Source organism: Rhineura floridana, chromosome 11 (genome assembly GCF_030035675.1).
Source record: "Rhineura floridana isolate rRhiFlo1 chromosome 11, rRhiFlo1.hap2, whole genome shotgun sequence".
NCBI classification, from domain to species: Eukaryota; Metazoa; Chordata; class Lepidosauria; order Squamata; family Rhineuridae; genus Rhineura; species Rhineura floridana.
The window spans coordinates 7,494,234-7,512,315 of NC_084490.1; the positions used below are offsets into that span (position 1 = coordinate 7,494,234).

Here is an 18,082-nt window from a genome sequence, read left to right on the forward strand (position 1 = left end):
CACCCACCCCCCGTAAATTACCAGGTTTCATTTATGGAAAAGTGGCTTCTATGCCTGCAGATTTTGTTTAATACACAGTCATTTGTTAATGTCTCATGCTATATAATGATAAGAGATACCAAGCATTTTTTCTTTTTGGAAACTAGATTTTCTTCAGACATAAGAAGCAGCAGTTTGCAGTGAACCTGTTCCTATACGTAATGGACAAAAATGGTTTCACATCAAATCATGTCTTCTGCAAACATGCCTATTTGCTCATTCTGTTACTATAGGATAAGTCTTTAGGTTAAATCAGCAATTGAACAATATGTAGTTACTATTGCTGTATTTCAACTATTTATATATCTCTAAACATGGCATGAAATTACAGTTATATACCTCCTACACTAACTTTCTGTCCTGGTTATGGATAGGTGCTCCCCATTTCTCTGTGTAATGAACACTGCCAGCCTGGTCATCGGAAGAAAAGGAAGGAAGGTGAAACGTTTTGCTGCTATGATTGCGTGCCATGCTCAGAGGGGAAGATATCAAACCAGACAGGTAGGTCGTGTCATTTTCCTATCATGAATAGTTAATTGACAATGAAATGAGACCTTTCCCCTCCTCCTATTTTTCAGATATGGACGACTGTTTCCAATGTCCAGAAGATCAGTATCCAAGAAAGAATAAAATTGGATGCATCCCGAAAACTATACATTTTCTATCTTATGAAGAACCTTTAGGGGTCACTTTAGCCTCTGCTTCTGTTTCTTTCACCCTCATCACAATATTAGTGCTAGGAACCTTTATTAAGTACAAACAAACCCCCATAGTCAAAGCCAACAATCGGGACCTCACTTACACTCTCCTTGTCTCCCTCCTGCTCTGCTTCCTCGATTCCTTACTATTCTTGGGCAAACCTGGAAAAGTGACCTGCCTTCTCCGACAACCCATTTTTGGCATCATCTTCTCAGTGGCTGTTTCTTGTGTGCTGGCAAAGACCACCATTGTTTGTCTAGCATTCATGGCCACTAAACCTGGTTCAAGAATGAAGAAGTGGGTGGGGAAAAAAGTATCCCATTCAATTGTCCTGTGCTCCTCAGTTGTTCAAATATATATTTGCACTGTGTGGCTCTCAACCTCTCCCCCATTCCCCAATGTAGACATGCAGCTGTCAAATAAAGAAATCATTGTGCAATGCAATGAAGGGTCAGTCATCATGTTTTATTTAGTTCTAGGCTACATAGGTCTCTTGGCAATCACCAGCTTCATTGTGGCATTCATTGCACGCAAGTTACCTGATAGTTTTAATGAAGCCAAGTTCATTACCTTCAGCATGCTGGTGTTTTGCAGTGTTTGGCTGTCCTTTCTTCCAACTTACCTGAGCACCAGAGGAAAATACATGGTGGCGGTGGAGATCTTCTCCATCTTGGCCTCCAGTGCTGGGATACTGGGTTGCATTTTTTGCCCTAAATGCTACATTATTGTGCTGAGGCCTGAGCTGAACAACAGGGAGCATGTAATGAGGAGAAAGTGTTAATGAATCTGTCCCCTTTCCTCCTGTCAGACATCTGTGCACGTTGGGCAAGTGTTTTAGATACTGATCATTGACTAAAACAGGGGCAGGTAACCTCTGGACCATAAGCCAAATGGGACCCACCAGGCCTTCCCATTTGCCCTGGAAGATCTTTTTCCCAAGATCAAACCCACCTACTCCACAGCTGTCATCATATATGATATAACATTTTGGGCTGATAGAGACGTAGCTGCAGAAAGAAATACTGAACTTGCCAGACATCAAGCTGACATGTTAGGAGTCCAATCCTTCTCACTATAGGTATACCAGTGAGTTCCAGTGGGGAACTGGCTAACATGCCCAAACACTGCAAATGCTACATCATTGTGCTGAGGGAAGAGCTGAACAGCAGGGAACATCTAATAAAGAGGAAGCATTAAATAATCAGTCTTTTTTTTTCTAGCATAATGTTATGTATGTTGGGCAAGGGCTTTTGGATCAGATCAGTTATGAGAATATTACTAACAGATACTCAAAGTTATTGTCAGGTCTCTGCAAAGCTTCTATTGATGCTCAGACTCCCCAACAGTTTACCTCACCAAATGTTTTCTTCATCTATCTCAACCCAAAATCATTTTCATAAGGAGCCAGTCTGGAGAGAGGTTCAGTGCTCTCTGCCATCATGCTCACTGCCATGTAATATAAAAAGGGATTGGAATGAGAAAAGACTTAACTAACTTCAGAAGAGCCCTCCTAGATCAGACTAAATGGTCCACTTAGTCCAACATTCTGTTTTCACCATGGCCAAACAGTTTCCTATGGAAACCCTGCAAGCAGTTACTGAGCACATGAGTTACTCCTCAGTTGTGATCCCTAGCAATTGGTTTCCAGAGACATACTTCCTCCAACACTGGAGATGAATCAAAACTACAACAAGGGGAAGGGATAAACACATGTGAGGAATGGTTGGATGAGCTGGGTATGCTTAGTTGGAGAAGAGAAGAGCTGAACAGCAGGGAATGACCAACGGAGAGAAAGGGTGCTCTCTCTGCAAAGCTCTCTCTTTGCCGTCGGAATCAGGTTCCCTGTAATGAAATAGGTTATAAAATTGGATAAGATGAGAAAGCAATGAAGCAAGACAAAAGAATCATAAGGGAGAGTTGTCAAGGCCAAAGAGTAACAGTTGGAAGAGCTAGGTGTGCTTAGCCTGGAAAAGAAAAGAGTAAGGGGCATCATGATGTTGTTGTTGTTGTTGTTGTTGTTGTTATTATTATTATTATTTATACCCCGCCCTTTTTCCAAACTGGAACTCACGGCGGCTTCCAGATAAAAATAAGTACATATCATTAAGAACCTATAAAAATATAAAACATATAAACATATAAAATCAGCATTAAAACAGGATTGAACTGTTAAGATGTTAAAACCAATTAGATATACACTTAAAATACTGCAACCCAGTTTAGGAGCATACAAGTAAAACAATAACATACAGCATCCTCTTCAGTCACTGCCCTTAAAACCTTCAGTTCCAAAGGCCTGCCGGAAGAAAAAAGTCTTTATCTGTCAGCGGAAGGACTGCACAGAGGAGGCCATTCTTGCCTCCCTAGGGAGGGAGTTCCAGAGCCTAGGGGCAGCCACCGAAAAGGCCCTATCTCGTGTCCCCACCAGTCGCACTTGTGAAGGTGTTGGGATTGCGAGAAGGGTCTCTCCTGAAGATCTCAGGGCCCGGGCATGTTCATATAGGGAGATACGGTCTGACAGATAGCCTGGACCTAAGCCATATAGGGCTTTATAGGTCATAACCAGCACTTTGAATTGTGTCCGGAAACAGACTGGCAGCCAGTGGAGCTGCCATCAAATCACTGAAGGGCCATCACACACAAGACATGGTCTCTGTTGCCACACTTGGGAAGGCTAGAATCACTGGGTGGAAACTGTCAGGGTGTAGCTTGTGACTAAATGTTGGGACAAACCTCCAAACAGGGACAGCTTAACTTAACACGATGCCTTGGGAGGCGGTGAAATTTATTTTGCTGTAATTATTTTATCAGAAGCTATACAGCCATCCCTCAGGGATTTTGCAGTTCAGCGGAATCTGTGGCCCTCCAAATGTTGTTAGACTCTACCTCCCATTATCCACAGCCAGCATAATCAATGGCCAGAGACGATGGTAGTTGTAGTCCAGCAACTCCATGAGGGCCACAGGTTCCACACTCTGGCTGTAATTGCACTATGCATGGCAGATCCCACAATAAACAAGGGCTAGATGACTTTCCACATATCTCCCGATTCCAAATTCTGTTTGGATGTGATTTGGAGAAATGGAACAAAGCAGAATATAACAGATGAATGCTGTTGTGAATTACAGGACAGCTACATAGTTTCCATGATCATAGGAGACTAGGAGATTCTCAAGGGGTTCTAAGCCCTCAGATGGGTCATGCAAATGATTCTGAAGCTATGGGATACTGCAAGGTGTTTTTTTTTTTATCCCCAAAGCCATTTAACATCTGTATACTGGGAGCAGGAATTAGGAGTTTTGGGGCAAGGTGCCATGAGTAGGTTGATGACCCTCAGCTCAATTTTTCCATTAAAAAAAAAAAGAATCAGGGGAGGCTGTGCAGGACTTGGGCCAATACGTGGACACAGTGGGGAATGAAGGAAAAGAAGGTGAGCTTGAATTCTGGCAAGACGGAGTCACTATGGGTGAGCGGTTCCTGTGTCTGAGAAACTGGTAAATTCCCTGCCCTGGACAGGGTTGCACTCCTCCTGAATGAGCAGGTACACAGTGGAGGGGGGGGGCTTCTGAATACATCTTTACCACTGGAGGCCCAGGTAGCCTTGGTGGCTATAACTACCTTTTACCTGCTATGGCTAGTATGACAGCGAACAACAGTTCTTGGACTGGGAAAGCTTATCCACAGTATTCAGGTATTGGTGACTTCAAGACTGGATTACTGCAGTGCACTCTGCACTGGTTACTGATTTGTTTCCAGGCCTAGGTCATGGTGTTCCTATTTGTATGTAAAGCCCTCAACATCTTGGGATCAGTGTACTTGTGGGATCACCTTACCCCATGCATGTCCACTTGACCACTTCAATCTGCAGAACTGGAACTGGTACAGGCACCACATAATACTTGTTCTGCACTTATAAGAAACCACTATTTCAATGTGAAAACACCTACACTTTGGGACTCCCTGCCTACTGATATCAGCCAGGTGCTTTTGCTCCATTCTTTTTGGTGCCTGCTTACAACATTTTTCTTTAGGCAAGTCTGTTCAGGAATGCAGAATGCTAACATATGTTTTACTCTCTTTTTACTTATTGTTTGAAGTTATTTTTTGAATGTTTTAAAATACATTTTAACATCTTTTAATAACAATATTTTTGGATTAGATGTTTAAATGTTTTAGAGGTTTTATTACAATGAAGCATAATGTAAATGTTGTAAACTAATAAATAGATTGAAAATATTATTTTCACATGGAAATAAGTTATTTATTTTGTTCCATCTGAATGTGATCTGAGCTCTTCAGTTACAATCTAAGTGTCTTTGTCAAAGTGGTGAGAACCACCTGGATTTGAGTGTTATTTTTTGACCACCCATATATTCACTAAATCTTCATTTTAACAGTAAATTTAAAATTACTTTCCTTTTTCACCTTGAAGTTTTTTTATTTATAATTAACTACTTAACTGTTCCTCTCTGATGCCTGTATGAGGAAAATGAAACAGTATAGGTTTGTATTGAACAGAAAGATTAAGATAGTGAGATAGGATGCAATCCTAATTCCACCTACTTGGGAGTAAGCCCAAATGAAACCAACAAACTTCTGAGTAGACATTGTTAGGTTGCAGCCATAAAGAGCTTTGTGGTTGACCATTAGGGACTTTATTAACTTTGTATTTAAGAAGACTGCTGTTTGGGCTGCAAAAACTAATCCATTAACTTTGAAAGGGAACACAAAGGGAAGGTAATATAAATGTAAATATTGATAGCTGAGATATGTGGGTCTGTTGTGTGCTATGTTAAAATGTATATACTTCTGCATCAGCTGATTGGAAAACAGAACTAAGACTTCTGCAAAATAAACCAATTGAGGAAGAATGGATAATGCCACATGAAAGTGTGAATGAATTAATATATATTCCTAGGTGTAGGACAGGTCAGAGTGGCTTGGCTAAAACTGCATCACTGACCAAAAGGGGAGACCTGCTTTCCGATTGGAGTTAGTTTGCTACAGAAATCTGGAACAGAGCTCAATTTCTAATCCCTTTAGGGAGAAGATAATATTCTGTCAGATATGGAGAGGGGGGAAGAATCAACATATTTCCTACCAAAACTGCCACACAATATACAAACTCTGAAAAATTAATTATCTCCCTCTGTAATTATCCAAATCACTGTAATTTGTTCACCTAGCTGATGCTTCTGAGGCTTTTTTGAAGGCAGGAGAAAACAGTCAATGACGTGGTTATAAACAAATCCCGCAGAGCTTGGAAAAGTTACTTTTTTGAACTACAACTCCCATCAGCCCCAGCCAGCATGGCCACTGGATTGGGCTGATGGGAGTTGTAGTTCAAAAAAGTAACTTTTCCAAGCTCTGCAAATCCGTGTGACTCAGGAGAGTTGGGATTAAGTGTGAGAGGCAGGCAGGGCCATCTCTGACACATACACCCCCTTTCATCTTATCAGCCACATTTGGAATTGGGCTTGCTAGAAATCTCAGATAGTATTAAAGTCAATAGTGACCCTGTAGTTGCTAAAAGTATGACTCATTAAGAGGTTATTGGAAGGGTTTGGCACCATCCAATGAAATCTGTTTATGTCGGGCAGTGGCTAGATAAGGAGCAAGAGAGTTTGCATCTAGAGAGACGCTTTCCTACTAGCATGTTGGCCGTCACTGTGCTGCTTCTTCTTTTGCTCCTCATGGTGTGCAGCGTGGATACAGCAAAGTCCTCCACAATGGATCCCCTTCCTGTTCCTCATGAGTGGTACCAGCCGGGTAGCCTCATCATTGGCGGGATCGCTTCCCATATCTGTTATGTGATTCACAAAGTTTCCTTCAATGAACATCCTTCTCAGAAGCTGTTTGAGGTACCGAAGTAAGGACTTTCTTTTCCAATGTGCATTTTCAGAGCTTTATGCTTTTTGACAAGTAAACATAGGTTTTGCCCTCTCAAATATGAGATCTCTTATTAGGTTGGAGAGCAGGAAGTGGGTAGAAAGTGAGTTTTAGTTGTGTTTTGTGGTTTTATCATTTCAACAACTTTTCATGTAACAGGTGTGCAGGTGCAATGCAATAGAGAACTGGGCAGGATTTGCGGCAAACGTCCGAAAAATAAATACATGAACGTAATTGTGATTAACCAAACAGAGGTTTTTATTGTATTAACAGAAGGTTTCAGCTTTCGCCTTCATCAGCTGCTAACATACAAATGCTGTTACAAGGTGGCAGTTACAGAGCTTTGAGGATGGAATGCTCAGAGGGGCTTCATTGGCAGAAGCTAAGCGATGCTGGTACCGTCCTCCAGGTTCAGGCCATGTGGTGCCAATGTGTCCAGAGAGTAAATCCAAAAATTCTCCCTTTTAGTCAATGCTGCTGGATCTGCTTGGCATCTCTATCACTGTAATGGAAAAGTCCAACAGGCTGTGATCCTCGATGTTAAAATGCTTTGCAACTGGTTGCTCCACTTTTTTTGTCAAAATTGCCGAATTGTGGTTCCTGAAGCGCGTGCGTAGGTCAGTTGTGGTCTTTCCTACATATTGGATATGACATCCTGGTCTTTTGTACTCGATGATGTAAACTATATTGAAGGACCACAACTTTATTTAATACAATAAAAACCTCTGTTTGGTTAATCACAATTACGTTCATATATATTTTTAGGTGATTAACGGAATCCTTATAGGAATCCAGAGCAAGCTTGAGTGAAGTTCTGTTTGTTGCTTTCAAAACTGTCTGATATATAAGTCTGATAAAAGTGTGTTGAAATGGGACATTGGCCAGTGAATAGCCATTTAACACCATCACCTTCCACTTCAGTCTTCACTTAACTTATGATGTACAAGAATCTTGACTTTTCTGCTCTGCGTAATACACACAAACAATAATACTGAATATAAGTAAAGGCCTGCTGAATCAGGCCAAAGGTTCATCTAGTCCAGCATCCTGTTCTTGTAGTGTTCTCACTCTCTTAGTGGCCAACCAGATGCCTATGAGAAACCCATAAGCAGGACCTGAGTGCGAAAGCACTCTCCCCACTTGCAATTCCCATCAACTGGTACTGAGGGGCACTTTGCCTCCAACAATGGAGGTAGAACATGGGCATCATGGCTAGTAGCCATTGATACCCTTATCCTTCATGAATTTGTCTGATCCTTCTATAAAGACAACTTCTGGGACAATTCCATAGTTTATTTTACATAGCTTAACTAACATAGATCACAATCTGGGTATGTACAGAGAAAAGAAGAAAAAGCCTTATTTTCTTTTCACCAAGAAACAACAAATGGCATTATTCTGATACATCATAAGTGACATTGCAGCTGAAGAGGAAGGTGTTTCTGAGCTCACAGGCATCAACAGACACATATAAAGTTTATTTTCCAAATGAGCAAAGGACAGAAGCCCGGTTCATGTGGTAGTTCTATGTTGGACAGCTCCATGTTTACTCCAGAGAAGTTATTCCTATAAACTCATCCTCAGTGTTTTATCCCCTTACTCAAGCTGCCACATATTGCACATGGTTGTCAGCAATGAAACCCCAACACTTGAGGCTCTGTTACCATGTAGAGGCTCCACACAACTGAAACACATACACAATGCATTGAGGATTCCTTGCAAACAACCACATTGCAGTTGTTAGAAGAAGTAGATGCAACATTAGGATTGGGCTAATATCAGGGCCCTGGCCCACAGTAAACATAGCAATGCTCTGTGCATGAGTTATGGTTGAATAAGACTCATAATGACTGTGATGGTGGTATAACAACACAATGCATTGTAAAATACTATGATGAAATAACCAATCAACTATAATGGCAGTGTGGTGACAAAGTTCTATCAGCATGTCCTTGCCTTGACATTTGCTGTGAAGGAGATCAATGAGAATCCCAAGATCTTGCCCAATATCACACTTGGGTTCCACATCTATGACAGCTACTATGATGCAAAGATGACCTATCGAACCACTCTGGACCTGCTCTTCAAGTTGGATATTTTTGTCCCCAACTACAAATGTGACAACCAGAAAAATCTCATAGCCATCATTGGAGGACTTGGCTCTGATACTTCCCACTATATGACAGACATCTTAGGTCTCTACAAGATTCCACAGGTAGGATTTGTTTGTGGAGCTATGGGGAAATTACATTATTCTCACCATTATCCAAGCAAATGTCTGATTCAGAAGGACAAGCATTACTGTTATGGGGGGAAAATCTAGAAATTGCACTATATTACCATAATGTGAGAGAATACAACCAGAAACATAACTGGATATGTCTCATGAAGCCTGCAATAAAATGTTGCATATGTTCAATAAATATATATTGCCCAAAACGTCACATTTACATACAGATTGCTCTTTTCTCTATGATATAGCTGTACATTTTCCTTTTAGATAACATATGGTTCATTTCCCCCAGAGGAGGAGAGTGATGTCACACAGGTTCCTTCCTTTTACCGCATGGCTCCAAATGAAGCCCATCAGTATATAGGAATTATTTGGTTACTTCGGTATTTTAGGTGGACATGGGTTGGGCTCTTTGTTGTGGATGATAACAGTGGTGAGCAATTCTTGCAGACTCTAGAATCACTCTTTTCCCAGAATGGGATCTGTTCAGCTTTTACCAAGAGAATTCCACAACAAGCCCATTTTGATACTTTTGGTGACTTTTTTGCCACTTCTTCAAGTATATATGTACCTTTCAAAAGTATAAAACCCAGTACATTTATCATGTATGGAGAATCGTTGACAATTTCTTTGTTCATAACTTTTATATTTGTCCAAGATGCTTTAAATCAAGAAAACACAGTATTTGGGAAAGTGTGGATTATGACAACCCAGATTGATTTTATCCTAACAGGCCTTCAAAGGGGTTTTGATTATCAGCTGTTCCAAGGCTCCATTTCCTTCACGGTTCACTCAAAAGAACCTCTAGGGTTCACAGAATACCTTTGGGTCACAAAACCTGATTGGACACAAGGAAATGGCTTTCTCAAGAACTTCTGGGAGCAAGCATTTGACTGTTTGTTTCCAGATCCAAAGCTGCCTATGAATGTCAATGAAACATGTACAGGAGAGGAGAGGCTGGAGAGCCTTTCTGCAGCTCTTTTTGATGTTCACATGACCGGCCACAGCTACAGTATCTATAATGCTGTTTATGCTTTGGCTCATGCATTGCATACCATGTACTCATCTGGATCAAAGCTGGGATGTAATTACATTGGACCTCAGTCTCTGCAGCCTTGGCAGGTGATGTTTCCACAACAAAATCTTTTTTATTTTAATATGCTGAGACTACAGCCTCATTGGGTGTTCATGGAGAGTGGGTGTGAAAATGTTCTGGTATTTGAGAAAGGATTGAGGAAAATAACATACCCAGCAAGAACCCTGCTACACCAAGGGTCATTGGTGGGATGCTGCCTTCTATCCCCATGGATATTTGGAGATGCGTTAAAGAACCCTCATTCGACTTGTGTAGGAGAAAGTATGGCTATATATGGAAAATAATAATAATAAATATAAACCTGTCCCCCAAATCACTGATATTGGAGTGCCCTAGGCAAATAATTACATGCTGTTAAAAGATAGACCTGACTGTCAAAATCAAAGATCCCACCATCTCTCCATCCCCTCCTTTTTTGATCATAGAATCATAGAAGAGTTGGAAGGCCATCGAGTCCAACCCCCTGCTCATTTCCCCAATCAGCTTGGTTTGATTTCCCATGAAAACAAAAGAATGGAGTGGTGGCCCAGAAATGACAGCCGCAAAGGTGAGAAGTGTCCGGGTGGTGGGAAAAAGAGTCCCCATCTCTCCCAATCTGCCATCTGAGGCAAGAGACTCAAGCTAACTAATGGAAGTCCAACTGTGGTGAAATTGTGTTCTGTACAGTATTCCATACCATATTCATTGACATTTTATTGGTTTCCATTTCCTCCTGTAGCTGGAACCTGAAAAGAATTTGAGTCTGAAATCTCCAAAATCTTGTTCCCCCTTCAGTTACTTTTTTCTTTTTTCCCCAACTAGCTCCACCCATTTCTGCAAGGCATTTCATTTAACACTTCAGCTAATGAAGCTGTCTCCTTTAATTCTAAAAGGGAAATGAGAGGTGGCTTTGATATATTGAACATGGTCATATTTCCAAACAAGTCCTTCAAGAACGTGAAAGTTGGCAGGGTGGATCCCTATGATCCGGAAGGAAACAAATTCTCCATTAATAAAGATATAATTGTGTGGCACAGATATTTTAACCAGGTATGACTTCTGGGGTTCTACTGAGAGACCCTCTTTTTATCAAGTAAGAAATTAGTATGTCAGAAATTAGTGCCTAACATAACCCTCTGATGGATCATCAAACTCTAGAATGAAGGCAGTGCTATTTAGGACTGAAACATGTATATGCAACGTTGAAGTGCCAAAAATATATTCAAGATCACAGTGCCAAATATCTCCATCCCTTTTGTGAAATCATTTTTTTTACATTTCTGTACACGTTTAATGTTTATCATGTTGTGCTTTAAATATGCTGGCGTTCTGTCTGATCCATTTTGTTTGTTACCCTAAGGTTTCAAAGTGTAGCTTTAACTGAAGTTTTATGTAGCATGTTTCTTTAATTTGCTATAGTCATTCTGTATGTACCCTACACTGGGAGCATATGGTGAAGATCAATTAAAAACCTCTTCGTGGAATATTACGTATGGTACTTGATCAGTAATTCAATAATACATTTGTTTAAACACCTCCCACCCTAAACCCTTTCATATCTATGGGTAGGTGCTTCCTTTTTCTGTGTGCAATGACTATTGCCAACCTGGTCATCAGAAGAAAAAGAAGGAAGGGGAAAAGTTTTGCTGTTACGATTGTGCTCCATGCCCAGAAGGGAAGATTTCAAACCAGACTGGTATGCAATGTAATCGTCCAAATTTCTAATAACAAATACAATCAACCATCAGAGGAATTGAGATTGACATGGATCACTTTCTGTTTTTTTAGATAGGGATGACTGTTTCCAATGCCCAGAAGATCAGTATCCAAGCAAGAATAAAAATGGATGCATCCCCAAAACTATCCATTTTCTCTCTTATGAAGAACCATTAGGAACCACTTTAGCCTCAGTTGCTGTTTCTTTTTCCCTAAGCACTGCTTTGGTGCTAGGAATTTTTATTAAATGCAAAGACACTCCCATAGTCAAAGCCAACAACCAGGACCTCACCTACACTCTCCTCGTTTCCCTCCTGCTCTGCTTCATCTCCTCTTTGCTATTCCTTGGCCAGCCTGGGAAGGTGACCTGCCTTTTCCGACAACCCACTTTTGGCATCATTTTCTCAATTGCTGTTTCTTGTGTACTTGCCAAAACCATCATTGTTGTTGTCGCTTTCATGGCTACTAAACCAGCTTCAAGCATGAGAAAATGGGCAGGGAAAACGTTGTCCCATTCTATTGTCCTTTGTTGTTCTTTTATTCAAGTGAGTATTTGTACTGTATGGCTGGCAATCTCTCCTCCATTCCCTGATTTAGACATGCACTCTGTATCTGAAGAAATCATTGTACAATGTAATGAAGGCTCAGTCGCCATGTTTTACTGTGTCCTGGGCTACATGAGTCTTCTGGCCATCACCAGTTTCATTGTGGCATTCCTTGCACGCAAGTTACCTGATGCTTTTAACGAAGCCAAATTCATTACCTTCAGCATGTTGGCATTTTGCAGTGTGTGGGTCTCCTTTGTTCCAACCTACGTGGGCACAAGAGGCAAAGCCATGGTGGCTGTGGAGGTCTTCTCCATCTTGTCTTCCGCTGCTGGTGTGCTGTGTTGTATCTTCCTCCCTAAATGCTACATCATTGTGCTGAGGCCTGAGCTGAACAGCCGGGAGCAACTAAGGAAAAAAAATTAATGGATCTCTCTGTTGTTTGCTGTTCATATTGTTGTGTACATAGGAACATAGGAAGCTGCCTTAAAATGAGTCTACTTTCAGTCGTGGGGCTTATTGTGTTAGTGTAACGGATTGAAACGATAGCACTTCTGTCCCAGTTTCCTTTCACACTGCAGTACCTATTGAGTTAAGGAACAGTAACTTTTTCAGCCGATATACCAGCATTTCGCACAAATGTCTTTCACGTGGCTGCAGTAAATACCTTGTTTTAGTCCCTCACCTGTTATGCACATGTGTACTGTCCACTGTGTAGGAGGTCTAAGATTTCATCCCATTGCCATGCAACCCCTCTTCCTTTATGTATTTTATATTATATTATATTATATTATATTATATTATATTATATTATATTATATTATATTATATTATATAATGTCTGTGTGTATATATGTATGTATATGTACATACATATATGTTCGGAACCTGCTAAACAAAATTCTGTATAGGCAAGCCTACCCAGACATATAAAGTTGACATGCATTTTAATTTGCTATTTTAGCTTATAATGTACATTTTAAACTGTTGATTTTATTGATATTTAATTTTTCAGCGTATGTTTGTGAAATGATTTCTGGTGACTCTTCCGTTTCTAAATCCAGCGTTGACATCTAGCATTTATCGCTCTATATATGGCAAGAGCCTTTGTTGTAGAATCTTGAGCGTTACCTTTTTTTTTACTGGGGGAAAAATTTTACTGGGGAAAAAATGAGAAATTGAGATAACTGAAACTGACAGATCCTTCCATCTAGTGGAGACTGTGAACAATGGGTAACTATAAACAAAGATAAGGCAATCTGATTGGCTACTTTGAGAACAGAATGCTGGACTAGATGGGTCATTTGTTTGATCCAGCAGGACTCTTCTTATATTTTAAATATTTGACTGCAAGTGTGGCTTTCCATAATTTTACCGACAGAGACATGTTTTGTTATGTATTTTGTTATGGTCTGATGAAATAGACTAGTCGCCTGCTTCCTGTGTTCACCAGCGTGGAAACTTCATCAAGGTTTTTTTTCCATTACATTTATTGCCCTAGCAATGAGAGGAGAATATTTCTGTCTGTTCCAACAGCAGTGTGGTTTGGGCTTCACTACCAGGAAATACCAAGCAGAGTCACTTCACTGCAAGGGATTTTGCTTGATCTCTGATACTTTTGCTGTCACTGTGTCTCTTGCACAGTAGTATACAGCAGTGTCCTCGGCAGTCAGACTGTTCATTTGCAAATAAAAATTAGAGCTATCCTTGGAGGCTGTGAAACGTCCTTGGATGGCAGGCAAATAGTAATTGGTTTGTGAAGGTTTCCAATACGTCACCAGCCATTCCAGTCCCTTCCCTGGCTTCTGTCTTATCCAGCTCATGTACCAGTCATTCAAGACAAATCCGCTGGTGGCACATTTCAGTTGGACAGACTCTCCAGGTCTCTTCAGTTCTGAACCCAGCTGAGTCAGAACAACACTTTGCGAATGGACCCCTGCAAAGGAAATGTTAAAAATGAAAACAGCAGCAGTCATGTTCGGATACATTAAATTGCTTTCATGTCATTCATTCATCATACAGACAAATAGCATCAGATTTTTAAATATAAGGAAGGAAAACATTTTTTCCAGATTTAAAAGGGAGAAAAATACCTTCCCAGACTGTTACAATAACTATCAAATGAAGCCAAAGTGACATTCTTGGTCTTCTGGAGATATTCTAAAGGAGATTTCCTGAGTACTTCCTTTTGAAAAGGGCACCTGAAGATTGGTCCTCCACATGCAGTTTAGCTAGAACAAGACAGATTTATAGAAGTTGGCTATTATCACTATTTGCATATCATCCAAAATAACAGACACATGTTCATCTTCGTAGGAAGCTGCCTGTGGTTCATCTACCTCAGTATTGCATACACTGAATGGCAGCAATTATCCTGAGGGAGATTATTATTCTGCACATATTATTCTGAAATTTAGCATGCTTCATCCCCTCAGAAGAAGAGGCCAAGCCAGCACACGACATCCAATTCTGGCAGAAAATGAAAGAATTACAGACTTGTTTTGCTTTAAAAATTAAAAAAAAATGTTCTCTGTAACCCAGGATGTATCTGCCTACAGTTCAGCAGGCTTACTCCACTCTGAAGGGAGCCCTATGCCTGCACATTTCATCAACTTGTATGAAACAGGGGGGAAAATATAGCTTTTTAAAATTATCCATTATAGTGAATGGGAAAATCACATTTTGTTTATTGTTGTAAGTGGTGGTTCCATCTGCCCGCATGAATCTCATCCATTCTAGTCATTTTTGTGGTGCCCCACAAATCCATCTAACACTGTACAAAGACAACCCAGTTATAATCCAGTCACTATATTGCAATGGCATCCTGGCTGGCCACTGTGAGAACAGAATGCTACACTGAATTGATCCAGCATGAATCCAGCATGGCTTTTCTTTTTTTAATATTTTGAGTGGGAGCGGGGGTCTCCATGCTACACTAACAGATCCATTTATCTCTTCTTTTGTAGACTGATATTCTCTGATGAAATAGACTAGCCACCTGCTTCCTGTGTTTTCCGGTGTGGAAGATACAATAACCATTTTCTCTTACACTTAGTGCCTTAGTGTATAAACTTTCTGTCAGTTCCAGCAGTGTGGTTTGGGTTCCACCATCAGGAAATACCTTCTTGAGTCACTTCACTACAAGAGTTTTAGATATGTTTTCTATCAGTGTGCTTTTACCACAGTAATACATTGCAGTGTGCTCGGGCATCAGACAGTTCATTTGCAAATAAAAATTGGAGCTGTCCTTGGAGGCTGTGAAACGACCTCGGATGGCAGGCAAATAGGTATTGGTTTTTGAAGGTTGCCAGTACCACACCAGCCATTCCAGCCCCTTCCCTGGTTTCTGCCTTATCCAACTCATGTACCAGTCATTTGGGGGAAATCCGCTGGTAGCACATTTCAGTCGGATGGAGTCTCCAGGCCTCTTTAATTCTGAACCCGGCTGAGTCAAAGAAACACTTTGGATCCCTGGAAAGGAGAAATTAGAAATGTAAACAGCAGCAGTCACGGGGGGATACATTCAATAGTCATCTAATTCACTTTCTTCCCATAAATTCAGCATAAAAAAGAGTAGCATCAGGTTATATTTATACTACAAGCATTTTTCCAGTTTTAGAAGGGAGCCCAGTACCTTCCCAGGTGATGATGAGAACCATCAAATGAAGCCAAAATGTCATCATTCTTGGTCCTTGGGAGATATTTCAAAAGAGAGGTTTTGGGTACTTCCTTCTGAAGGAGGGTGACCTGTGGATTGCTCCTCCAAATGCAGTTTGATTGGAACAAATCAAATTTACAGAAATTGATATTTGCATATTATCCAACAGGACAGACAGAAGTTCATCTCTTTATAGGAAGCTACCTTATAATGAGTCAGACCATTGGTACATCTAGTATTTTAAACACCAGGAGTGACAATTTGGATCAAGGAAATCCTTATGCCTCCCCCACTCCCACCCCTGTAGGCCAGGTTTGAATGGTAGGTGGCACAGCCTTCTTGCCATATCACCTGCTATCACAATGATGCCAGGTGACCCGTTTCTGCTCCGTGCTTTGAAATCAAACCACGGAGGCAAAAACACAGTCCACAAAGTAGTGACAACCACCCGATCATCAGGGCTTGGTAATTCCAGTGTACAGAAAGTCCAGTACAAGTGACAAACCGAACCAGACAGACAGTTGTCGCTGTTCCTTTTTTCTGGGAAATTCCCCTTCATAATTCATTGCCCACCCACCCGACCTCGCTCCAGCCACGTCCAAAACTCTAGCGCCATCTAGCGGCTGCTTTTGTGTAAGATGTCCAATGTACTGCCTTCAAGCCAATTCCTACTTACGGCGAGCCTATGAATAGGGTTTTCATGAGGCTGAGAGGCAGTGACTGGCCCAAGGTCACCCAGTGAGCTTCATGGCTATGTGGGGATTTGAACCCTGGTCTCCCAGGTCGGAGTCCAACACCTTAACCACTACACCACACCTACACCTTCTAGTTCATTTAAGAACCTTCATCAAAGGTCTAGATATATCTGCTTGCACTTTAGCCCATTGTCCTAATATACTGAGCAGATTTTCATCGAGGCAGGTTGTGTTGTTTCAGCTCCCCCCTCCCCAGCCCTTCACAGAGCTACAATTCCCAGGGTGGTTTAACAATCAGTCTCTCTTCCCAGGGAACTCTGGGGATTGTAGCTCTGTGAATAAGGATCTTCTAACAACTCTCAGCGTCCTTAACTACAGCTCCCAGGATTCTCTGGGGGAAGCCATAACTGTTTAAAGTGGTATGATACTGCTTTAAATATATAGTGCAGATGGGACCATAGAGTTTATCAGAGTCAGGTAAAGGAGTGGCTGGGGTGGTCTGCTTGAGATCAGATTCCACAAGAAGAGCTGTGACAGTCTACGATAACTTATGGCACCTTAAGATTCACTTGTCTCTTTTGGGTGTCAGAGCTGTAATGGCCCACTCACTCAAGTGTGTCAACAGTTACTGTGATTATGATTCATTTGATTTATTACTGGCCCTTCAACATAAGGTCCCAGGGTGGGTCACAAAAATGTAAAATGCAACATTAAAAACCAGTTTAAAACAAATTGAAATCATAATAGTTGTTATATGCCTTCAAGTTGATTACGACTTATGGCGACCCTATGAATCAGTGACCTCCAATAGCATCTGTCATGAACTACCCTATTCAGATCTTGTAAGTTCAGCTCTGTTGCTTCCTTTATTTTACCCCTCTAGGATGCACATCTTAATGTGGTGAGGGGGTTTGAGAGTGTCGAAGAAGCTGAGAGCAATGCCGTCAGGAGTCTAGACCAAGAGGCTAGACTCCTAGCAGGGGCACCCAAAGCAGAATGGTCAAAGCTGAGACACCAGACTAAGATGCATCCAAACTCAGAGGAAGGCAATAGTAAACCACCTCTGAATACCTCTTACCACAAAAACCCTGTGTATCATAATAGGGTCGGTCTTAAAAAAATATGTATTTTGAGTGTCAAAGGTCATGGTAAAGAGATATGTCTTCAGCATATGATGAAAACTGTATAATGAAAATTCCAGATGTACTTCTGTGGGGAGAAAATTCCCCAGTTTAGGGGATGACACTCTCTCCCAGGCAGTCGAACTACTCACAGGGCCTCCTCTGCCAATCTTGACACCCCAGAGGGCCTGTAGGGAAGGAGGCAGTCCTCAGTATGCATGTATGAATTAGTCCAAAGGTGTATCCGATGGATCCATATGAAAGTCCTCCCTCCCCCCTCAAAAAATTAATTGATCAATCTTTTGATTTCCACAGTCTATGAAAGGTTCATGCCTGACAGGCATTTAGCTGGGTGTTAATGTCTGAAATTCCTTCAGAGCAAAAAGACTGCAGCAAAAGCCTTCCTCTTTTT

At 41.1% G+C, this 18,082-nt stretch overlaps 2 protein-coding genes and 1 gene segment (V, D, J or C); 2 read left to right on the forward strand and 1 right to left on the reverse strand.

The window, feature by feature from the left end:
* Positions 1–419: 419 nt before the first annotated feature.
* Positions 420–1,519, forward strand: LOC133366902 (vomeronasal type-2 receptor 26-like). The gene is made up of 2 exons (XM_061590442.1): positions 420–540; positions 618–1,519. Exon 2 carries the CDS (start codon positions 620–622, stop codon positions 1,517–1,519), a length of 900 nt encoding a protein of 299 aa, XP_061446426.1. The 5' UTR covers positions 420–540; positions 618–619.
* A 7,674-nt stretch (positions 1,520–9,193) lies between these two features.
* LOC133367256 (vomeronasal type-2 receptor 26-like) lies at positions 9,194–12,622 on the forward strand. Its single transcript, XM_061591278.1, has 4 exons — positions 9,194–9,982; positions 10,758–10,985; positions 11,505–11,631; positions 11,724–12,622. Exons 1-4 carry the CDS (start codon positions 9,194–9,196, stop codon positions 12,620–12,622), a joined length of 2,043 nt encoding a protein of 680 aa, XP_061447262.1.
* Positions 12,623–13,779: 1,157 nt separating this feature from the next.
* Positions 13,780–14,172, reverse strand: LOC133366903 (Ig heavy chain V region 6.96-like). The segment is given in 1 exon segment: positions 13,780–14,172. A coding segment is annotated over 1 exon segment (393 nt).
* Positions 14,173–18,082: the final 3,910 nt, after the last annotated feature.